This window comes from Nycticebus coucang, chromosome 19, assembly GCF_027406575.1.
Source record: "Nycticebus coucang isolate mNycCou1 chromosome 19, mNycCou1.pri, whole genome shotgun sequence".
Taxonomy (NCBI): Eukaryota; Metazoa; Chordata; class Mammalia; order Primates; family Lorisidae; genus Nycticebus; species Nycticebus coucang.
Window position 1 is genome coordinate 3,389,043 of NC_069798.1, and position 24,784 is coordinate 3,413,826.

The 24,784-nt window shown below is 39.5% G+C and overlaps 1 protein-coding gene across 10 annotated transcripts in view; it reads left to right on the forward strand.

Moving 5' to 3' along the window:
- The window catches only part of PPP4R1 (protein phosphatase 4 regulatory subunit 1), a 71,327-nt gene that overhangs the window by 41,735 nt on the left and 4,808 nt on the right, over positions 1–24,784 (forward strand). For 8 of the 10 annotated variants that reach the window (XM_053571467.1, XM_053571470.1, XM_053571464.1 and 5 more), the window contains 6 exons: positions 7,237–7,748; positions 13,820–13,992; positions 15,357–15,452; positions 17,987–18,172; positions 20,344–20,505; positions 23,010–23,110. In XM_053571467.1, the coding sequence (XP_053427442.1) occupies positions 7,237–7,748; positions 13,820–13,992; positions 15,357–15,452; positions 17,987–18,172; positions 20,344–20,505; positions 23,010–23,110 (1,230 nt within the window). Of the gene's footprint in view, positions 1–7,236; positions 7,749–13,819; positions 13,993–15,356; positions 15,453–17,986; positions 18,173–20,343; positions 20,506–23,009; positions 23,111–23,309; positions 23,477–24,347; positions 24,388–24,784 lie in introns of those variants that run through there. The other 2 variants (XR_008375971.1, XR_008375970.1) reach the window with 2 other exon arrangements.

A 24,784-nucleotide genomic window follows, 5' to 3' on the forward strand; every position in this document is an offset into this window, starting at 1 on the left:
CGTTTATTAATAACATATGCTTTGGGGAAAAACCGAGTCAAGCTTAACTTAGTCCATGGGAGTTAAGCCTTTGAAATGATTTTGGTAGATGTTTTGAAGCAGTCCCTACTGTGTTGCTCGAGTGACCGCAGCGTCCCGTCCCGCCTTGTCGCGATGCTAACGGGCATTCTCTTCTGTAGGCCTTGACACTGTGGTATTTGCTTTCTTGTGTTTTGATTTGGCAGTTCTTCCTCTTTCTCTGCTGCCTTGTTTTACCTTTTGCCTGTTCTCCTACTGTCCTGCTGAGTAGCCAAACAAACCGCAGGTACTGTTTCTGTAAAGGAAGAAAAGTCACTCAACCCTGTCTTCCTAGCAAACAAAGCCTGTCAGTTCTTTCGACAGAACTACAGCAAGGAGTTTTACGAAAATGATGATGGGGATGGGGGGATGTTGTCTATTTTTCATTTTTGAAGTAGCATACTTTTTTTTCAACCTATCTATTTAAATGTACTGAAGATCGTTCTATAACTTTATTTTTAAATTTGGAAAGGGTCTAGTGAGAGAAAGTATAAATTTACAGACAGTTATATAAGACAGAGGTTGGCAAACTTTCTGTGAAAGAGCAGGTAGTAAATATTTTTGTTATCTGTCACAAGTGCCCGACTCCGCCTTGCAGCATGTGCGCAGCCGTGGACGTTACTTAAATGAATGGCAGTGGCTGTGTTCCAGTAAAAACTGTATCGACGCAAACAGTTGACATGGCTATCAAAGCCGTGTTTGCTGACTACTGGTGTATAGCATTGTTGGAAGAGCTATTTATAGGTAGTTTAGTTCTTAATTCTCCTGTTTTAATGAGATATATGTCTTAATTTCAAAGTAGATGCTGTTTGTAGCATGGGATCATCACTGTATTAGACTACTGAATTATGTTAATGATAGGGAAGAGGGAGTTCCTGGCTAGGGAAGGAAATATATTAAATATTGCAAAAGCTTTTGCATAGTTTGACTTCCTAGCTTTGTGGAGAATTAGACCTGTGTATTATTAATTCTCAGAACCATTAGTTTGTATGCTTTCCTTAAACAACATACTGACTTTTGTTTGAAGTAGTCTAACACTATTGTGTTATTTAAGATTGATTATGCCAGAATTAACTGAGCACCTACTATGAACCAGAAAGGGTAGCAGGAAAGATAGAACTTGGTTCCTGTTCTGAAGGTCCTCTCAGTTTCTTAGAATTAACATTTTTTGAACAAGTATCTTAGAAATTGAAGGCAAGTTTTTAGCAGTATATTTCTACTACTGTTTATTTATTACTTAGTGTTTCATCTGACTTAGAAACATTTACTATCATTTTAATACTCTTAAAGCATTTATTGATTATAAGCAACTAACTTTATGTATGTATGAGGTTTACCTTTTACTTTCCTTGGATCAGGCTGTTAATACTTCTTTGAAAGTGCTGACAAAAGCTACTTCAGAAGCAGGATTAAACATTTAAACTGGCATTTAAAAGTATGTACAGGAAGCCTTCTCTCATGCGTAGTGGAGCAGGGGCTGTTCTCTGCAGGCACGGTGCTCACTGTGGGTGGTGCTCCCTGGTTTCGCCCTTGCTGCTCTCTATGAGGCACCATGTCTCACCCACACCCTCATTTAACAGAGTGACGAGGTCAGCACTGTAACCGTCCTCAACTCAATACCTCCAGGGTCCTTTCCTGACTTTTTCAGGAAATTCAAAGCTTTTGTCTTTGTAATAACACTGGAAGTAGAGCACTGATTTTCAACCATGTCTTTCAAATTGTGTAGTTGTGTGTGTAACCCAGTTGATCCCAAACCCATCCATTGTAGTGATCTAATTCTTGTCTTTGTGCTGACACCTTTGTGGGCTTGGAACACAGTTGGCGCATAATACATCTTGAATGAATTATTCTCAGGAAATTCGGATTTGGTCTCAAAAACCTGATGGAACTGAACCAATTTTTGTCAGATTAGCTTAATGCTAACTATGTGAAAATAAAATTGATAAAATTAGTACAAACATTTTACTAATAATTGAAATTTTATTTCATTAGTTCACATTACTTGGAAGGGGTGTCCTGAAGGATTTTCTTTGCCTTCATTTTAGGATAACAGTGCTTTGTTAGTCAGATATCCCACAAGTCATTTTCTCCATGAAATACTTGTGCTTAATTTTCTAGGTCCATTGTCTCTAGTCAGGAACTCTAAGGAAATTAATTGTAAACTTATGTAAGTACAAAAAGAAACTTAGGGCTCTTTTTAATTAGGTTCTCTTTTGTGTGTTTTAAATGGCAGTTTCTTAAATTTGTTAGACAGTAGATGATGGGACCTTACAGGTTTTAGTCATTTGCTCCCCCCTCTTGCTGAACAATATCGTAGGTAATTCTTGCCTACCCTCTGGTCCTCTTGATACCTACATCTCTTAGGAGATAGGATAATTCTCCCACAGTGCAGAATCACAAAGGTCCTCAATTTTCAAAAGATTGTTTGTCTTCTATAATAATAGCATTTAGAAGTTTGGTGATTGAGAATATCTGAATTTTGGCGTTTAGCAGCTAGAGTTTGCATTGACTGTTATCCAGCTCTCGGAAGAGTTAGACTTTAAGCCTGGTGCTCACGCCTGTAGTCCCTGCAGTATGGGAGGCTGAGGCGGGCAGAGACCAGCCTGAGCTAATGCAAAACCCCTGCCTCTAAAAAAAATAGCCAGGTGTTGAGGCAGGTGCCTGTTGTCCCAGCCACTCAGGAGGCCAAGGCAAGGGAATTACTTGAGCCGAGGAGTCTAAGGTTGCTGTGAGCTGTGACACCATGGCACTTGCCTGGGGGTGACAAAGTGAGACTATCTCAAAAAAAAAAAAAAAAAGAAGAATTTAGAGAATTTATACTTTTGACACTTTGAAGTGACCTTTTAATCAGGTTCCATTTTATGTATTTAAAATGAAAGTTTCTTAAATTTGTCAAATAGTAGATAAGACTTAAACAGGTTTTACCCATATGCTGTCCACCCGTTTGCTGAACACTGTTATTATAGTTTTTTGAATTTAGTTTCAATTATTTTAAAATTAGAAAAATTACAAAAATACTAGGAAGTATTTCATATACCCTTCAGATATCTGAAGCCGTACCTATAGCATTTCCCCCCAGAATTTAATATTCTACTAGGGAAAACTTTTTTGTGTCCCCTAGTTTTCTCTTAAAAATCGTACTCAGAGTTTTAAGTTGGAAACTAGTATGTTTACATTTGTTGAGATAATCCTTTTGTTTTTGCAGCTAAGAATATTAAAATTTAATCTTAATACTAAGGTTAGATAGCAGTCAAGAAACCGCAAGCCCCTGGATTTTACATACTGAATGACCTTTTATTTATTTATTTTTTTGAGACAGAATCTCACTACGTCGCCCTCGGTAGAGTGCCATGACCTCACAGCTCACAGCAATCTCAAACTCTTGGGCTTAAGCGATTCTCTTGCCTTAGTCTCCCAGGTAGCTGGGACTACAGGCTCCTGCCACAATGCCCATCTATTTTTGGGTTGTAGTTGTCATTGTAGTTTGGCAGGCCTGGGCTGGATTCGAACCCGCCAGCTCCAGTGTATGTGGCCAGCGCCCTAGCCACTGAGCTACAGGCACCAAGCCTGAGTGACCTTTTAATCAGGTTCCATTTTATGTATTTATAATGAAAGTTTCTTAAATGTGTCAAATAGTAGATGAGACTTACAGGTTTTACCCATATGCTCTCCACCCGTTTGCTGAACACTATATTATTATAATTTTTTGAATTTAGTATGAATTATTTTAAAATTAGAAAAATTACAAAAATATCAGGAAATATTTCATATACCCTTCAGATATCTGTCACCTAGATTCTCTAGGTATTAACATTTAGCCATATTTGCTTTATTCTTTTTTTCCTCTTTGAAAATAAGTTTTGAATATGAATTTTTTAACCTTTACTGCGTATTTCCTTAAGACATAACATACATTACATAACTGTAATCAGATTACCAAAACTAGGAAATTAACATTGTTAAAATACTGTTACCTTATCTGTAGACTTTATTCACATCTTTACCAATTAGCCTGCTAATAGTCTTTATAACAAAAGGCAATAAAATGATATGTTTTAAAACAAGGACAAAGTGATTGGGAAATATGTAATTCCTATACATACAGAAGATATATTTATTTTGTATAATAGCACTAGCTCAAGAGCACCTTTGGAAGGGAAAAGGTCTCATAGATGTATAGGTTATCTACATCAATCCTTCATTTTTATGAATAAGGAATAAATGAAGAATCTGAGAAGTCCCTAAGAGACTCAGAGTTTATTATGCCAGTTCTAGGTTAAGATTTTGAAATCCAGCGTCGTCCCAGCTGTAAAACGATTGTGTTGTATGTACATACCGTGTATTTTACAGTTATGAGAATGAAAGAGAAACGTCAGAATTTAAGATGCTACCACTGTGTGATATGTTTTTCAGATGATTTATGTGTATGTTTGTGTGTATATATACATACATATATTTTATCTGTATTTATAGGTGTTGAAAACAGTGAATAGGTGTGAATGTCACTCTGCTTTTGTGCCGTCCTGTTAAGTAATGTTTATTGTGTGTAGTTAAAGGAACACGATGTTTGAAGGGAGCAGCCTTCATTTTATGCACATATTTATCCATCCTCATTTAAGAGATGTCTGCTCACCTGTGTCGCCATCCTGTGTTCTTGAAGCCTGTGTTCATCTCTGTCTTCTCTGAGAGACGCGGCTCTACCCGCTATTCCATCAGTCTTTCCTGTCCCCTCCCTGCAGCTCTTCTAACCTCTTGCTCAGGCTAAAAATAAGCTCATCTTATACTCTGGTTTCTTTTCAGGTGGTATAAGTGTTGCCTGTGGCGCCTGTAGCTCAGTCGGTAGGGCGCCGGCCCCATATACCGAGGGTGGCGGGTTCAAACCCAGCCCCGGCCAAACTGCAACCAAAAAAATAGCCGGGCGTTGTGGCGGGCGCCTGTAGTCCCAGCTGCTGGGGAGGCTGAGGCAAGAGAATCGCGTAAGCCCAGGAGTTGGAGGTTGCTGTGAGCTGTGTGAGGCCACGGCACTCTACCGAGGGCCATAAAGTGAGACTCTGTCTCTACAAAAAAAAAAAAAAAGATTTCTGTGGAGCGGAACTGAGTCTTAACCCAGTTTTGGGGGCCTTGTGTCTACAGGAAAAAAACCAACAACAATATGCTCATCTTTATCATCCTTTCATGCAAGAAAAGTGCCTTTGTGCTCTGTTCTATGTGACTTATCATGTTTTTCTTCATATTATTTGCCTTGTACACATCTCAGCCCCACAGGTCTTAAGTCTCCACCTCTCCCTGGTGTTTGAGTCCTCACAGACACCCCGGCACGGACTCTGACATAGGTACCTGGACTCACCCTTTCTGAACCAGAACCCATCAGCTCCCTCCTTAAACTCTTCCTGGTTTTTCACTTTTAGCTGGTGTTACCAACAGCTATTCAGTGGCCCCAGCCAGAAATCTGCAGCTCTTCCCCGACTCCTCCCTGTGTGTCTCACTCCCAGTGTGCGGTGAGCACAGCTGTGCTATCGATTTTGTTCCCAGTGGAGTGTTTGCTTCTGCTGTAGCCCCAAAGGTACTGCCTTCGTCAGACCATCATCCCCGCCTGCCCGGCTGTGATTCCTGCCTCCTTCCTGCCTTCGTCAGACCATCATCCCCGCCTGCCCGGCTGTGATTCCTGCCTCCTTCCTGCCTTCGTCAGACCATCATCCCCGCCTGCCCGGCTGTGATTCCTGCCTCCTTCCTTTACCTCCAACTCATTTCTAGCGCTGCTCCCACAACAAAAGCAGATCTAAGAGTACCTTTTCCTTAATTCCTACATGATCTCCTATAGCTTGGGCTAAATTCCAGAAGTGTGCAGGTGTGGAGTACGCTGTTTCCTGTGCTGTCCTTCCTCCTTGCGGTCACCATTCCCTTCTCGTAGCTGCTGTGAAGACATCACACCTCTCTGGCACCCTTGCCTGGCACATGCTATTTCTCCTTTGGATGATTTTTCTTCCCCACAGCCTCCTACACATTTATTGGTTCTAAACAAAACTCATGTTACTTATTCTAAAGCCTTTTCATCTCCAGGTTCATCCCCATCTCCTGTGTCCCGGGTCTATATGTGTGTAATACCTTGTCTGGCAGTGATTTGCTTATATGTTTGTTTATCCTATTTGGCTCTCCCTATAATTCAAGAGCAAGATCTGCATCTCATTCACATTTGAATCCTCAGGACTGATTTCGTTTCTTGGCTCTTAGTAGGTGCTCAATAAGTGCTTGTTAAATTTAATTGAGTCAGGGCGGCACCAGACTGCAACAAAAAACAGCCAAGCGTTGGGGGGGCACCTGTAGTCCCAGTTACTTGGGAGGCTGAGGCAAGAGAATCACCTAAGCCCAAGAGCTGGAGGTTGCTGTGAGCTGTGACGCCACAGTTCTCTACCAAGGACAACAAAGTGAGACTTTGTCTCAAAGAAAAAAAAAATTTAATTGAGTCAGGTAAAGTATAGGAGATACACAGTAAAATGTACTGTAGGGCTTGAGTTTAGGTAGTAGATGCAGGAATGAGTAGGCTTTAACCAGGGATTTGCACCTTCTGTCTTTACCCTTTAAGCCAGGATGTCATTTTGGGAAAGCCTTTGGGAGTAGAGATGAATATTGTAGAAGAAATAAAGATAATCTTTTATTACCACATAAGCAGGTTTTAATATATTTTGTGAGATAGTGAATAAGTATCGTTTCTGCCATTGTGTAAAGATTCTTTTTGTCTTTTTTAATGTAAGCAAAAAACTTTAATTCTCAGATTTTTATTGTCATTGTAGCAGAGTGACAGTACCAATAACCCTAACAATTACATATGCCTTGAAATTCGTTGGAGGAATTTCCCTTCCTACTATTTTGCTTTTACTGATTATTGAAATTAGCTTGGTGTTACAGAATCCAGGATTCTTAAATGTTACCTTCTCCAACTAATATATATTGCTTGAATATCTAGAGGTGTGCTTCACAGGGATTTTACATCTCTGAACACAGAACAACTGGTGGAAAAAGAAGCATTTTAAGTAATAAACTGCTCAATTTGTATGGATAATCTAAGTTTTAGAGTTTAACTTGTCTAAATGCTATATTTAATATCTCCCATTGTTTTTTGTCAGCAATTATTTTTATACTTTCATGTTTTTTTTTCTCCCCCAAATGAAACAATAAAAGAATCAGAGGTCAAGAAGTCCCAGAGGATGTGCAGATCAGGCCAGAGGATGTTTCTTCCAATCTCACTGTTAGTAGTTCCACTGTTGAACTGGAGGACGCAGTGGAAGACCATGCTGCTGAAACACCCAGGGAATGTCCAGGTGTGGACAGCTCTTTACTGTGTACCATGTCCTCAGAATCTAATCAGGAAGCAGCTAATAATGAGAATGATAAAAATCCTGGAAACTACAAACCTACATTACAACCTGAGATTGGCACCAGTTCACAAGACTCAGCAGTCTTAGATCAGGAATTGTACAACTCCTTCCATTTCTGGAGGACTCCTCTTCCTGAAATAGATGTAGATACAGAGCTTGAACAGAACTCTGAGGAAGCGCTCAGCCCAGAGAGACCAGAGAAAACATCTGAAGTCCCCAGGCCAGGGTCTCCAAACATCACCATGGCTACCAGAAAGGAGCTTGAAGAAATGATAGAAAATCTAGAGCCCCACATTGATGATCCAGATGTTAAAGGTATGGAAGAGTCAGTCAGGTTTGATGTTTATTGTAAAATGGATAAAAATGTTATTTTCTGACTTAAACATTTTATGTGTCATAAAATTCCCCTCTTTTAAAAATGTACTGTGACCATGATCATGCTTTCTTAAATTCTCTCCATAAATATAATTAATCTGATTTTTAGGAAACTTCATCTAAGATAGGCTTACCATTGTATTCCTTACTGTATTATATATACAGATTTGTTGATTCTCAAATCCCTCTTTGAAATATTTAGTTACTCAAGCAGTGTTTTATAATTTTGAATCTTAGTCCTGCATTAACTATTTTGCTCATTATCTCGCTAGTTGTTTTTTTTTTTTTTTTATAAAATAGTAGTGGCTGCAATAGTCTATAAGAAAGGTTATAGTCTATTAACAGTGGACAGAGATCTCTATTTTTCTGTGGAATGTGGTGTTTTAAGAGCTATTGACCTTTACAAGACTCATTTTTCAGTTTTGACGTTTTTCCATTGGTGATACATACTTCACCTAGATTCCTTCATTATTAACAACAGCCATAATGGGTTTCTATATTAAAATAAAATGTTACCTATTATTGAATGGAGTCTATGTTCTAAGTAAATCAGTTTCTGCCAGCTGGAGGTTGGGAAATGGTTTACAGCCAGTAGGGCAGACTCTGGTGAAGATGTTGTCTTTTACTCCTTTAAACACCATGTCCTTCCTGTTAACTCTTTATAACCATTCAGCGAAATATGAAATACTATTTAAAACAAAAAAATTGAAAGAAGAAAACCCATAACTATAAGTCCTCAGAGATCTTACCTCATTTTTGATTTTTTTTCCTTGTTTCGAAGCTAAAATTTCTAAGCTATCAGTTTGTTCAGTGTTGGGAAATACTTGTTTTTAAAGCAGACATTATGGTACTTCCAGTATCTGTCTAAAATATACACGACCTTGTTTTTATTTAAACTTTGAAAATTGTGTCAGTTTAGTTAGGTTAGCACTTATCTTTATTTGGCTTTAATTATGATTTTTAGAGATTTCCTATTACAGTTTAATAGTTAGAGAAAAGTTAAAATGACTGATTGAAGATGAGTTTATGTCCTTGATTGTTGGAAGTTATTTTAATTTAACTGACATCAGATTTATTTTCTTAACCCTTTTGAATTGGGTTATAATTTGTTATAGTAAAATTTGGCTTTTGAATGGATGCTTCTGTGAGATTTGACAAACATATATAGTCAGGTAACAACCACAGTAGTCAAGACAGCCGCTAAGTCTGTGATGCCTGTGGTCTGTCGTCAGTTCTCCCACGCCAGCTTTACCAAGCAGCTGGTCGCTGCGCTTTCCTAGTCAAGCAGGCTGTAGCCTTGAGTCTGACTTTCACCCAGCAAAATAGATTCGCTACTACTATCAGTAGTTTATTCCTTTTATTTTCTGAAATAAGGACAAGAGCAGAGGACTAAATTTTATCAATAGAATATATTATTCTTTTAAAAAATGTCTCATAACAGTCTATTATTTTTTGTGAAAACTTCACTGCCCTCCTTTCTTTGCCTCACTCCTCAGTGGTTTCTCCCATCATTGATAGCTCCCTTGAACCAGTTTTCTGTGTTTTACGACAACTTGATGATACAGCAAGTACCAAGGGTTTTGTTTTTTCAGCAAATTACAATCTTGTTGTTATAGTCTCCTTCTATCCTTCTACTGGCTTCCATACCCAGATGAGGAGAATTGAGGCACGGAGAATTGCAGGATGTTCACAGCAAGGATAGTCAAGTGTTAATGCCTTTATGACTTTAAACCCTGTTTAAATGTTTTATTTATCAACTTACATTTGTTAAACTCATCAGACTTGAATAACTGTTATTTTACTTTTCATACTATTTTTATGAAAAAGAAGGTTGCCAGTCAGGCTTTAAGCCTGCTTTTGGAGTTGTCATTGTTCAATACCTGCCAGTTCTCTGACAAATACTAGGCACTTAAATATTGAATGAACTGTTTTAAAATGTTCTTTCAACAAATAAGCAAAAGCTAATATACACAATTTGCTTTTTAAAAAACCTACACGTTGCATATATGCAAGCTTCACAGTATGACTTGATGTTCAGAAGATGGCTACCACTGTACTGCAGAATTATAAGCTATAATTGAGAGATTTCAAAACACATACAGGGATACCTCAGAGATAGCTGGTTTAGTTCCAAACCCCTGCAATAAAGCAAGTATTTCAAAAAGTGAGTCACATGAACTTTTTCTTTTCCTAATGTATATCAAATCTATACTATATAGGCTGTATATATAGCCTGTCAGGTGTGCAATAACTTTATGTCTAAAACACAGTGTACTCACCCTAATTAAAAAATACTTTATTGCTAAAAGCTGCTAGTGATTATCACCCTTCAGAGAGTTGTCATCTTTTTGCTGGTAGAGGATCCTGCCTTGCTGTTGATGGCTGCTGACTTGATCAAGGTGGTGGTTGCTGAAGGCTGGGATGGATGGCTTTGACAATTTCTGAAAATAAGACGATAAAGTTTGCTGCCTTGACTGACTTTCCCTTTCACTGAAAGGTTCTCTGTAGTATGCAGTGCTGTTCCATAGCATTGCTGTTCTTCCCACAGTAGAACTTTCAAAATTAGAGTAAGTCTTCTTAAATTTTGCCACTGCTTTATTAACTAACTTGATGTAATATTCTAAATCTTTGTTGTCATGTTAACACTGTTTATAGCAGTGTTATAATTATAGAGTAGATTACATCTTAAGAAACTATGTGGCCTTGGTGGCTCATACCTGTAACCTCAGCACTGTGGCAGGACAAGGTAGGACAGGATTTTGAGACCATCCTGAGCAACATAGCAAGAAGCCTGTCCCTACAAAAAGTGAACTGGGTGTGGTGGCTCATGCCTGTAGTCGCAGGTACTTGGGAGGCTGAGGCAGGGAGATCACTTGAGCCCAAGAGTCCAAGGTTACAGTGAGCTGTGATCAAGCCACTGCACGTCATCCTGCCTGAATGGCAGATCAAGACCTTATCTCTTAAAAAAAAAAAAAAAAAAGGGAAAAGAAAAGAAAAAAGAAACCATTTTCTTCATCCATTCACATTTAATTATGAGATTGCAACAGCTCAGTCACATCTTTAGGCTCTACTTCTAATTCCAGCTCTCTTGGCTATTTCTGCCATCTCTGCAGTTACCTCCTCCACTGAAGTCATGAACCCCTCAAAGTCATCATCATGACAACTGGAATCAACTTCTTCCAAACTCCTGTTAATGTTGATTTTTGATCTCCCGTGCATCGCAGTGTCCTTAATGACATCTAGAAATGTCACTCCTTTCTAGAATACTCTCCATTTCCTTTGCCCAGCTCCATCATGGAAATCACTGTCTGTGGCAGCCCTAGCCTTACAAAATGTATTTCTGAAATAATAAGACTTGAGAGTTGAAATGACTCCTTGATCCCTGGGTTACAGAATGGATGTTGGGTTATTAGGTAATGAAAACAAAATTAATCTCCTTGTACGTCTCCGTCAGAACTCTTGGTGACCAGGTACGTTGTGAGCAGTAAGATTTGGAAAGGAATCTTTTTTTTCTGAGCAGTAGATCTCAGCATTGGGTTTAAAATATTTAGTAAACCTTGCTGCAAGTAGATGTGCCACAGATGTTGGCCTAGGCTTTGTTCTTCCATTTCTAGAGCATAGAGAGTAGATTGCATCATTCTTAAGGGGGCCGTAGGATTTTTGGAATGGTAGATGAACACTGGCTTTAACTTCAAGTCACTGGCAATACTAGCCCCCACTGAGAGTGACTCTCTCTGAACTTCTGAAGCCAAACGTTGACCTCACCTCATAAGCCAGCAAGTCCCATACGCCATGTCTTCCATTATAAGGCTGTTTTTTCTGCATTGGAAATCTGTGGTTTGGCGTGGCCACCTTCAGCAGTGATCTGAGCTCAGGTTCTCTGGATGACTTAAACAGCTTCTCCATTGGCACTTGCCATTTCATCTTGCACTTTCATGTTATGGAAACAGCTTCTTTCCTTAAACCTCATGAGCCAAACTCTTGTAGTTTCAAAGGTCTTCTCTGGCTTCCTCACTTCTCCCAGCCTTTATGAAATTAAAGAGTTAGGGCCTAGTTCTGGATTAGGCTTTTGTTTAAGGGAATCTTTGATCTTTATCTCTGTCAGCAGTAAGGGGGTTTCAGTGTATTATCAATCATGTGTTCACTAGAATAATATGTTGAATTTCCTTCGAGAAATTTTCCTTTGCATTCTTGGCTAACTGGCGTTAAGGGGCCTGGCTTTCAGCTTGTCTAGAGACTTTGAGCACGCCTTCCTCACTAAATTTTAAGTTTTTGATTTAGAGTGGGAGATGTGTGACTCTTCCTTTCTCTTTCTTGAACACTTAGAGGCCATTGTAGGGTTATTAATTGGTAATTTCAGAATTGTTTTGTTACAGGGAATAGGAAAGTCCAAAGAGAGGGAGAGAGAGAGGGAATGGCTGGTGAGCAGAGTAATCAGAACACACACATTATTAATTAAGTTACTGCTTTAACTTTGGGCAAGGTTTGTGACACCTCAGAACAATTCAGATAGTAATAAAGAGCCACTGATCATAGATCACCATAACAGTTATAATAACATTATTATGAAAAGTTTGAAATATTGCAAGGATTGCCATGGTGTGTGCAGAGAGGCTAAATGAGCACACGTTATAGGAAGAATGTTGCCGATAGGCTTGCTTGAAGCAGGGTTGCCACAGAGTTTCAGATCTGTATAGAGTAGTTTTAGCTATTTGGGAGGCTGAGGCAGAAGGTCACCTGAGGCCAGGAGTTTGAGGCTGTAATTTGCTTTGATTATGCCTGTGAATAGCCACTGCCCTCCAGCCACAACATAGGGAGACTTTGTCTCTTTAAAAAAAAAAAAAAAGCAGCAAGTTATCTGCCAAGCAAAATTAAACAAAGTATTCCTGCACTTCTCAGGAAACAGAAACACACGTTTGGGAGCATTCACACACACCCCAAGTTTTCCAGGGGGTAGGCATTTTAGCCTTTATTCTATTGTGTGCTTTGAGTAGTGTTTGGGGTTGCTGAAGTCGTTAAAAATATTAGTAAAATTGGAGTTGAAATTCTGAAAATTAGAGTATTTCACTAAAACATTCTTGTGAGCAAACGTGCACAGTTTATTTAATTTACAAGTAATGAATAGAACCACTGCCAGTATTTCCTGCATCTCTGTTGCCAGGTTCTTGATGTACTTAGATGAGAATTTTTTTTTTTTATGCTATAGCACAGTAGTTGGTTATCTTAATAAAATAGCTACTAATTATTTTGTATAAGTAAATTTGACTTTAAATTTTTCATATTTTGAATATCCAGGTGGATTGTTACTTGGAGTAAATGCTAAATAATATTTTTTACTAAATTTCTCATTTATTTGGGGAGCAGAAGAATGCTTTGTCTTAATTTTGAATTACCTTTATAAGAAAGGTACAACTCAAAATGTAAGCAATGCTTTTTGCCAGATTTAAGAACTGCTGCTTGGTAAGTTCTCATTTTGATTTGCTGCAAGTAAGCCAGTGCTTATTTGGGATTGGGTTCCCTGTGTTTGGGACAAAGTACTACTTTCATTTAAAAAATAAGCTGGAATGAGTTATAAGATGTTTAAATGAAACTGCAACAAAAATCTTTGTAATTACCATTGTTTTATGTTGGCAGGGTTTGTGTGACTGCTCTTCTGCTAAAATAGCTTAGTAAGTAAGCCTTGTCAGTTTGATTCCTGCACTACCAAAACATAGTTAACTTACACTGAAATTGACTCCTTTTAATAAACTGGAGACAGCTCCAGCAACTAGATAGCGTTCTTTTCCCATACTAACGCAGAGTAATGTACAGTAGTGGATAAACATTTTTAATCTCATGAAAGCGTATTAGTTTTCTTATTCTCTTGAAGGACTAATGATCTACCACAGTAGAATTTTTTTTTCAGCTTTTTGATGACAGTGTCAAAAAAATATACATTTCATTGCTAATGTGCAGTGCGCATGGAGAGCGCTGCGGCCGAGTTCCTGACTCTTTACTCACTTTGCCCACAGCACAAGTGGACGTGCTGTCTGCCGCGCTGCGTGCTTCTAGCCTGGATGCTGAGGAAGAGACCATCAGTACAGAAAAGAAAAGTGATTTGCAAGACGAACTGGGTATAAGTGAGCTACCAAATTGTAAAATAAATCAAGATGATTCTGTGCCTTTAATCAGCGATGCTGTTGAGGTAACCAATTCAGTAAAGTGTTTACCAAGTGAGAACAGTGTGATCAGAAGTCTTTTAGTGGGAAATAGTTATAGCTAATCACTTTTACTTAGCACATTGTGTTTGTTGCTGATTTTTTAGCTTTTCCTTTTGCATAAAATAAAATTAATTATTTTTACCACATCCTGTCCTTGTGACATAAGTGTCATATGAAATGCTTGGAAAAGTAAACCCCAGTCCTGGCTATATGACTCTTCTAGGAGACTCAATGTTAACGTAGCTCACTGCAGTGAAATAGTCTCACTGGAAACAAAGCCTTTTGTCAAGAATAATTAACTCTTCCCTTTTCTTTTTGGAGAGGTGCTTTGTTTCTGATCGGACCATTTCACTGCAGCAAGCAACACAGTATTCTGAGCAGAAGATCGGGACTTGAGGCCGTGTTGCGGAGGGCCAGTGACATTGTCTGGACTCTGGAGTGTGAGGGTGGGTACTGTCCTAGCACCTCCTCCCTGTGTACTTGTAGTGTTTCAGGATGATCCTTCCTGCTGTGCTCCCATCGTGGCAGCAACGTTTGGCATTGGTGTTTCTTAACCCCTAGTTTATATAAAGACAGAGAAGGATTACACCAATTGCCAGAATCAAATGGTCGTAGATCACAGCAGCTTGAATGACAGTCTCAGGAAAGAGCCTGCACAGTGGGGCTGGCGAAGGGGTTCTTGGAGCTCTAGTGTATTTCTGTTTTGTTTTTTGTTAGGTGACATTGGGTAGAGTTAGAAATCTGTGCAATACCAGTGGTTTGGAAAGAAACTGTCCATTTATTAGAGATCTAAATGCTGTACTTTCAGAGGTGCTTTCGGTTATTGTCATTGTTGTTGGCTGTTAAAAAAATGCGTATTGTGAAATTACATAGTAACAGCCAAGAACAGAAGTAGAATAAAAACCGCATATGAATACCCCGTCGTCTCTAAAATAGTTGAGTGGAACTCTCTCAGTACTTTTTTATAAGTAAGCTAATTTAAGCTATTTGGATCATTTCAGAATCATTCAAATTTATTTTTTAATCTCATTTTCTTGGAATTTGTTTTCATACATTTGGCATCTTCTTCAGCCCATTTGATCTGAGGCAGGGGAAGTTCTTAGGACAGCAGTTCTCCACCTGTGGGAGTTTATTCCCATAGGAACTGTAATAAAGGGTCGCGGCATTAGGAAGGTTGAGAACCACTGTCTTAGGAGGTCTTAGTATGTTCATAAACTTCTAAAAATGAGGAATTTGTATGTATATTTATCTTTTGGCAATCTTGAAAGGTAAGTAACTTAGTAAGATAGTTTTAAGTGAAGAACATTTACAGACAGGACAGCACTAAGCAGATGTTTCTTTCTAACAGAGTATGGACTCTGCTCTCTGCTATATTCACAACGATTCAGACTTGAGCACCAGCAGCAGTTTTAGCCCTGACGAAGAAAGGAGAACTAAAGTACAAGTAAGTGACAAAAACTGCCACCTTTTGTGCACATGTTCTTAATTCCTCTTTCAAAATCCACGTTTTTTCGCCAAGAAAGTTAAAGTGAGAGAATAACACGCAAGCATGGATGGTCCCTTCTCACCATGAGAGTGATCACAGATCGCAGTCCTGCAACGTCCCTTCATGTTTGTTTGTTTGTTTGTTTGAGACAGAGTCTCACTTTGTCGCCCTCGGTAGAGTGCTGTGGCATCACAGCTCACAGCAACCTCCAGCTCTCGGGCTTAGGGGATTCTCTTGCCTCAGCCTCCCGAGTAGCTGGGACTACAGGCGCCCGCCACAACGCCCCGCTATTTTTTTTGTTGTTGCAGTTGTTGAACCCACCACCCTTGGTGTACGGGGCCACCGCCCTCCTCACTGAGCCACAGGCGCCGCCCCTTTATGTATTTTTGAGGGCCATAAATATGCCTGCGTGCTCCTTGATCTTCCAACGACAGTTGTATGCATCCTGTCCTACCTCGGTGTTTCCTCACTCCTAAGTTACCAAGAATTTGTAAAACTAGCTCAGGCTGGGATGTGTTGGCTAACACTGTTATCCCAGCGCTTGGTAGGCAGATCGTTTAAGACGAGGAGTTTAATACCAGCTTGAGTAACATGAGACCTTGTTTATACACACATACACACACACGCACACACACTTGATTTTACTAAAATTTGAAAAGATGACTCAGAGCTATGTTGAAGTGCCATCAATAACAGGTGGCCCAGAAAATACAACTTCCTAGGTCAAATGGTATATGTTTTTTTTTTTTCTTTTCCTTTTTTGAAGATAGGGTGTTGCTTTGTCACCCAGGCTATAGTACAGTAGCCCAGCATAGTTCACTACAACCTCTTAACTCCTGAGCTCAAGTGATCCTTCTATCTCAGCTTCCCAAATACCTGGAAATACAGGTGCCTGCCACCACACCTGGCTACTTTTAAAATTTTTTAATAGAGACAGGGGTCTTGCTGTGTTGTTCAGACTGGTCTTAAACTCCTGGCTTCAAGGGATGCTCCCAGCTTGTCCTCCCATGAGCCACCCTGCATTGCCCCTAATCATAGTGTTCTGAAACATACTTCCCCCACTTAAATTGTAGACATATTTCAAGTCCGTACAAATAGATAATCTCGTTCTTTCAATGAATTCACTTCCATTTTAGTTTTTAAAATATAGGTAGTAAGTTTATATAGTTCAGAATTGAAAAAATGCTGAAAAGCCGTCAGTGATGCTTCCTTTTCAGGGTTTCTTCTCCACTCATCCCTCTTGATTACCCAGAATTTTACCTTCTTTTATGTGTTCTTCCAAATCTGTTTCATACACACCTAAGCAAAACTGTACATGGACTGTACTTCAACTTTTTATAGATAATTACTTAAATTTTCATCTAAAGAAGGCAGATGTTTTCCTTAAACACATTGCTAATTGTGCACAGAGTAACTGTTGTACTGTTCACTACGTTACATCAAACTTCATTATCTCTGACTCCATTATAAGGTGCTGGTCTGACTTTAATATCTTTTAAATTTAGTTACTCTAGGCCAGGTGCGGTGGCTCATGCATGTAATCCTAGGACTCTGGGAGGCTGAGGTGAGTGGATTGCCTGAGCTCAGGAGTTCGAGATCAGCCTGAGCAAGAGCGAGACCCTGTTTCTAAAAATAGCCAGGCTTTGTGGTAGGTATGTGTAGTCCCAGCTACTTGGGAGGGTGAGGCAAGAGGATCTTGTGAGCCCAAGAATTTGAGGTTGCTGTGAGCTGTGACACCACACTACTCTACCAAGCATGACAAAGTGAGACTGTCTCAAAACAAAAAAAAAATTTAGTGACTAATTGTTCTTTAAGCTGTTTTCTGGGGGCTCTTGTAGTTGCTTTGTTTTGTTTTTAAAGGTGGTCTGTATCGCCAAGCTGGTCTTGAACTCCTACGTTCAAGCTCTCCTCCTGCCACAGCCTCCCAGGTCCCTGGGATTACAGGCATGTGCCACTACACCTGGCTGTGTCTGTTTAAGACGTCACTTGTCACTCTTAAATCATCTTGTAGGTTCTTTTCTCACAGGTTCTCGTAGGTTGCTTTTATTTGTATATCCTTGGCATATTTTTCTCTTTCCAATTACTAGAGACCTGAAAATTTGACATTAGTTTTTTTTCCTGTTATTTAGGATGTTATGTTAAAATCAATATATTTAAAATTAATTTTTCCAGTGGGGTGTGGTGGCTCAGGCCTGTAATCCTACCACCCTGGGAGGCTGGGGCGGGTGGATTGCTTGAACCTGGGAGTTTGAGACCAGCTTGAGCAAGAACAAGACCCCGTCTCTGCTAAAAATAGAAAAAGTAGCCAGGCATTGTGGTGGGCGTCTGAGGCAGGAGGATCAATTGGGCCCAGGAGTTTGAGGTTGCTGTGTAGTAGGCTGATGGCACAGCACTCTAGCCTGGGGCGACAGAGACTCTTATGTAAATTTTTCCTAATTCATGTTTACAGTGCTTAAAATGCTCAGTTGCTGTCATGTCTCTTTCTTCATCAGGATGTTGTACCTCAGGCTTTATTAGATCAGTATTTGTCTATGACTGACCCCTCGCGTGCACAGACGGTTGACACTGAAATTGCTAAGCACTGTGCATACAGCCTTCCAGGTGTGGCCCTGACGCTTGGCAGACAAAACTGGCACTGCCTCCGAGAGACCTACGAGACTCTGGCGTCAGACATGCAGGTGGGTGCAGCAGTTAAAGAACAAGCAGAACGGGCATGTGGAAGGTACAGTGTTTTCTGCCTTTCAGAACCTACACACTTCCTGTATTATTTTAGTGTGTACTCAGCACCGCAGGAGATTACATGTGGAGGAGCTGGGAGGTGATATAATACCAGAGAGCGTTCTTTGTACACTGTCAGTCCGCAGTTTGGCTTCTTCATTTTTATTTAAAGCATTAGAAATTGTTATCACGTTTAGGATGCCTGTATTCCTGATTTCAAATATGTTCTTGTCTAGTGTTTATCTGTAGACTAATTCTTAAAAATGTAGGACTTAATCCCCCCCAGAAATAGTGTTATTATGCTTATTTGATTTTATAGTAGATCCCAAAACACTGTTTTAAACCATAGTAAAAGTGCAGTGTGTCAGCACTGCTAAGTTTTGGTCCCGTGTGTTATGGGGAGGAGAAGGGAGGAGTTCAGCAGTCACTGCTCTCTTCCTGTCCCCACACCCACACCCCCTGCAAAAGAACAGAAAAGGTGAGTCCTTGGCCTAGGTCATTTTGTCTGGACACCTCTGTGACGTTTTAGTGGTGTTCTTCCTAGGCTTTGGTGATTTAGCCTCCCCTGCCAAGTCTTGTTTCTACATACTTGGGATTTGCCTGTCTTCCAAGAATCCTGTTCCCTCGGTGAAATAACCTCTCAGCTCCTAAGAAAACAAGTTTGATTAGGCTGATACAGAGATGTGAATGCCTTTTCCTTAAATTTCTTAGTAAATAAGCTGGGTGCAGTGCTCATGCCTGTAACCTAGCACTCTGGGAGGCCGGACAGGCAGATTGTCTGAGCTCAGGAGTTCAAGACTAGCCTGAGCAAGACCAAGACCTGTCTGTACTAAAAAAATAGAAAAACTAACAGGCTTTGTGGTGGCTGTCTGTAGTCTCAGCTACTCAGAAGGCCTCATGAAGCAAAAAGATTGCGTGAGCCCAGGAGTTTGAGGTTACTGTGAGCTATGATACCCTGGCATTCTACCCAGGGTGACAGAGCATTTTTCAAGGATTCAGTGCTATTGACTGAGCAAGTTAGAAGTTGAAAGTGACCTTGAGGGAACAAAGTAACAAGTTCCTCCTCTGAACTACAAGGTTAGGAAACCAGGGCTCAGGAGAAGGGGATTTGTCCTTTGTTTACACACTCTGAAGTGCTGGATCTGGCTGTGGAACAACAAGAGCCCGAGTTCCATAGAGCTCTTTATCCTGTTTATTAATGGTTTTTAATCTTTATTGCACTTAACTGTAGGGATCCCTATGGGATTGTCCGTGGGGGAACCTGGGTAGCTAGACGAGCTCTGAATGCCCCCGTTTCTCTATCAGAACATCTCTACCTTTGTTTGCCTTATATATATGTTGAACTTGGATGTAAAATTTTTTTCAAGAGTGGATTCTAGGGTGCAAATGGGGGAAAATAAAACTTTTGCTCTAAACTGCCTCTTTGTAGGTAGAATTTTGAACTAAGTAGTAATGTGAAAACTTTAAAACTTAAGGTAACATGGAGAAAAAGATGCTTTTAACTAGAAGTTTTAAATGTAAGGCATTTTTGTTTAATATTTCTTTTTCATAATTGTATACAGATTTTATTGTATTTCTTGAATTGCTAGTTCCTTACAGACAAGTTTTTTTTTTTTTTTTTTCTTTTGTAGCAACAGAGTCTCACTGTACCATCCTCGGGTAGAGTGCCGTGGCATCACACGGCTCACAGCAACCTCTAACTCTTGGGCTTACGCGATTCTCTTCTCCCAAGCAGCTGGGAGTTTTGTTGTTTTTTAATCTCAAATAGGAAGAATAGTAAAGTGGGGGTGGACTTAAATAGCCTTTACACATGTGGGATGTCTGTACATAGGGGTCTAATGTTCAGAGAATTGCAAAAACTATATTATTAATGATTTGCAAGCATTTTCCCTTTATAAATGAAAAGGAGATAATATAGGCATGGGGATAGGGGTTTGAACATTTTGTCAACAGTTTTTGGTACATCATAGGTATTTAAAGCTAAGTGTCTATTATTACTACTATTCTATTCTGATTTAATTTTTTGAAATAAATAATATTCCCAATATAAATGAACCTTCATATATTATCTAAAAGCGAAAGCACTGAGCACTTCGTGCTTTGCTCACTAATGTAGTTTTTATTTCTGCAGTGGAAAGTTCGCAGAACTTTAGCCTTCTCCATCCACGAGCTTGCAGTTATTCTCGGAGATCAGTTGACAGCTGCGGATCTGGTTCCAATTTTTAATGGATTTTTAAAAGACCTTGATGAAGTCAGGATAGGTGTCCTTAAACACTTGCATGATTTTCTGAAGGTAACTTTTCGGTTTCTTTGCATAAAGACGTTCTAATATTCTTACTGTAACTCTAAAACTTTATTTTCTGCTGTTATCACGATAGCTTTCTGTATGTCCCTGTGTAAGAAAATACAGCCATGAATTGATAACAAGATAGGATTTAAAAAGAAATGATACCATAATAATGTTAAATTTTCATTTTTAAAATGATGTTAGACCATAGTTACAAACACTTCTCCATTTTACATTTTTCAAAATTATTAAATAAAATATATGTAAAAAATGTTATGAACTGTAGTGATCCTCCTACGTGGGTGACTGGCTCCAGGACTCCCTGTATCCCCAAATCTGCGCAGACTCAAGTCCTGCAGTTGGCCGTCCATGTTCACAAGGTTCGCATTCCTTGATCTGCATTTGGTTGAAAAATTCTGTTTCAGTGGATCACGAGTTCTGTATGTTAAGTTTTGAGGTGTTGTGGTGTTCAAGGAGTCTGAGTATTTATTGATCATACTAAAATTTTTCTAATTATCCCAATAACATCCTTTACAGCTTTTCTCCCCTCAATTCAGAATCTCATCAGAAAGTGTATATCAAATTTAAATGTTACCATTTCTGTAGACCTCTTACACATAGGACAGTTATCCTGACTTTCTGTTTTTAATCTCATTGGCATTTTTGAAGAGTCCATACTAGTTGTTTTTGAGATTGCCTCTCAATTTGAATTGGCCTGAGTGTCGTTATAGTTTGATTCTGGGTAAACGGGCTGCTCTGCGGGTGCATCCCCAGTCTGTACTGGCTGGGATGTGTCCCCAAACACATCACCGTCAGGGTGACTGGGTGTTGGTTCTTCCCGTTCTTAGCAGTAAGTCTGATAACTTGGTGTCCACCTGATTTTCTCCATTGTAAAGTGGCCTTTCACCTTTGTAATTAATAAGTAATTGCTGAGGTGAACTTTTGAACTCTGAATATCTTCTCTGGAGTCTTTGACCCACTGCTCTTGGATCCAATCAACCATGCTTGGTTCTTACCCGAATCAGTTGTTACTGTGTTGGTTGTGAAATCGATTTTCTATTTTTGTAATTCCTTCTGCTTTTATTAGTTAACATTCTATTATTATTTTTTTTTTTTTGAGACAGTCTCACTTTGTCGCCCTTGGTAAAGTGCTGTGGCGTCACAGCTTATAGCAACCTCAAACTCTTGGGCTCAAGCGATTCTCTTGCCTCAGCCTTCCGAGTAGCTGGGATTACAGGTGCGTGCCACAACGCCTGTCTGTTTTTAGAGACAGCGTTTTGCTCTGGCTCAGGCTGAGCTGTAACACATGAGTTCAGGTGATCCATCCGCCTTGGCCTCCTATCCGCTGTGCTGGCCTATTAGTTAACATCCTAATGCAAAGACAATCTGTTCCTTCCCCCCCCCTCCCCTTTTTTGAAAGCATTTTTTAACATCAACATGGACTTTAGGAGTTTTTAATTCAGTGTAATAAAATGTAATTCATTTCTGTCATTTGTTTTGAGCATCACAGTTGGCTAGTGGGAGCCCCAACATATCTCCAGTTCCCTTTTGATTTGTCTGTTCCTTACTTTCAAGCACATCTGTACCTTCAGGCCCATCTTTTCCTTGCCTTGGTCCTTTCTAGTGGAAAATGTTCATTAGAAATCAAGATCTGAGTACTCCATGTGCTCATTAGTCCTGAGGTATCATTACTTCCAAATCAATACCATTTCCTCTCTTTTCTTCACTTTATTTTTTTATTTCCTCTCATGGTAAAAACTCAGTTCCTAACAACATTAATATATTTAGTCAATTATTTGCTTACAACATAATGTGAGAAAGTTTGAGAATCTTTCCTCCAGTAATAACGCCAGCATCCAATCAACTAAGTAACGTTCAAGATTTCCTTCAGTACATTTTGCTGTTAAAAATCCCATGAAGAAGCAGAGTCTAAGTTCACCCTTGGGCTTCTTTCCTGTGTGATTGTCATCAGTTCAGTGTATAGTTGGATTTGTTTCCATTTGTATAACATTTCAGAAGTTTCCTTCTTTTTTGACTGTAAACCTACTTTTAAATATCCTAGAGCAGCTATTAGGATACATTTATGTTTATTTTTCTTTTCACTCAGCAAATACTGAGTGCCTGCTGTGTGCCATCATAGTGACGTACAGGTGGGCTTACATACGTGATTAAGAGCATAGTAACTGTCTTCAGAGAGTTCCTGGTAGCAGTGATGTCACGTGGACAGAGAGGGTGAGGACCATAATAAAGCCATCCCTGGGGCACCGTGAGCTTCAGCACAGGCTACCAAGAGGCTCAAGAAACAAAGATTCCAAAAGAACATTATGACTCCTGAAGGCAGATGCAATTATTGAGGGAAAATAAATGTAATAACAATTTTGAAAACAATTAAATATAGGTACCGCATTTCTTCAGAAGAATTAACCATATTAATTACAGGCTATTTAAAGCACTCTAATAAAGAAAGACTGTACCTTATCCTGATAAATACTTTTATTTTGTTGCTTCAGCTTCTTCATATTGACAAAAGAAGAGAATATCTTTATCAACTTCAAGAGTTTTTGGTGACAGATAATAGTAGAAATTGGCGCTTTCGAGCTGAACTGGCCGAGTAAGTTGTTAAAATTTATTAGATTACGTTTTGTAGGGGTAAATATTGCTTCATTTTTACCTTTTCTGAATTTCTTCATTTGTGTAGACCCAAGTTTCTATCTAGTAGTATCCTATTTCTTTAACATTTCTTGTACATGGGTTATTACAAAAGTTATGAGATACACAAAAATCAAGAAATATAAAACTTGTGTGAACAGAAACACATGGAGCCGTCCCAGCAATACTGATAAGCCAGCAAGTTGAAACACGTTCGGGTGAATCTGAAGGCAGGCGCTCAGCAGTTTTGGGAAGTGAAGTAATGGATCATTGCACAGACTTCTCTCAGACTTTCATGGTGACCTACATGATACAGGTCGTGCTGGCGGTGAATTTTCTCAGCTCTTTTCTTTCTTGATAAAGAGTTCATTTCATATTTTTTTTTTTATTGTGGTAGAATACACAGTACCCAACTTGCCATTGGACGTTTTGTTCCTTCACAGTGTTTTGCAGCTACTAATCTACTTTCTGTCTCTGTAGATCTGCTTAATGTATTTATATGAAATGTAAGTGTTTGATTTCCCCATTTATCCTAATGTTTTCAAGAGCCACCCATGTTGTAGCATACATTCAAACTTCCATTCCTTTCTGTGGTTCAGTAATACTTCCTTGCACAGATGGATATACCCTGTTTACTTAATCCATTCATCCATCCATGAATATTCGAGTTGGGTATGTGACGACCATTGTGAGTACTGCTGCTATGAACATTGTGCATAAGCTTTTATTTGAAAACTGTTTTCAATTCTTTTGAGGTGGATTTGCTGGGCCATGTGATAATTCTGTTTAATTTGTTGAGGAACTGACGGTTTTCATAGCAGACGCACCGTTTTACACTCCCATCAGCAGTGAACGAAGGTCCCAGTTTCTCTGCATCCTCACTAACACTTGCTGTTTCCCATTTTTTTAATTACAGCTATTCTAATTGGTAAGAAGTAGCATCTCACTGTGGTTTGGTTTGCATTTCTCTAATGACATCTGAGCACTTTTTCATATTCTTCTTGACCATTTGTATAGATTCTATGTCTTAAGTCTATTGCCTATTTTTAAATTGGTTTGTTCATCTTAAATTGTGTTGTTGAATTAATTGAGTTGTGAGAGTCCTTCATGTATTTTGGATTATAGACCTTCCCTGTATTTTATAAAGATACTTTTGGTTGGTATAAAATTGGGGGCTGACAGTTTCTCTTTTCTTTCAGTAAACTGATGATGTTACTTCCCTGAGCTCAGGCTTGCCCTCTCTGACTCAAAGTGGGTACGCCTCTTCTGCTGTTAGTGTGGGAGTGTGAGTCCATCAACCTGGGTTTGGGTTTTGTTGTTGGCTGTGATTACCTTCAGTGTACTGTGGGCTTTAATTTTTCTTGCTGTTGGTTGCCATGGCCTTGTGCTGAGGGTGGGGGCTGGTACTGGGGGGCTTTTTGAGTATGAGTATTGCACCTTCAGCTTTTCAGTGTAACAGATGTAGACTTTGGCATGTGGGCTCGTGCTGGGAAAGGGGAGAGGCTCTGGCTCAGCCTCAGTCTTTGGAAGGTGTGTGTGCGCCTCAGCTTTCTCAGAATCCTGTGTCCCCACCCCAGTGGCATTCAGTCTCTGCCTCCTATGTCTGGCTAGTCTTGGGCAGCAGGAGATTTTTGCT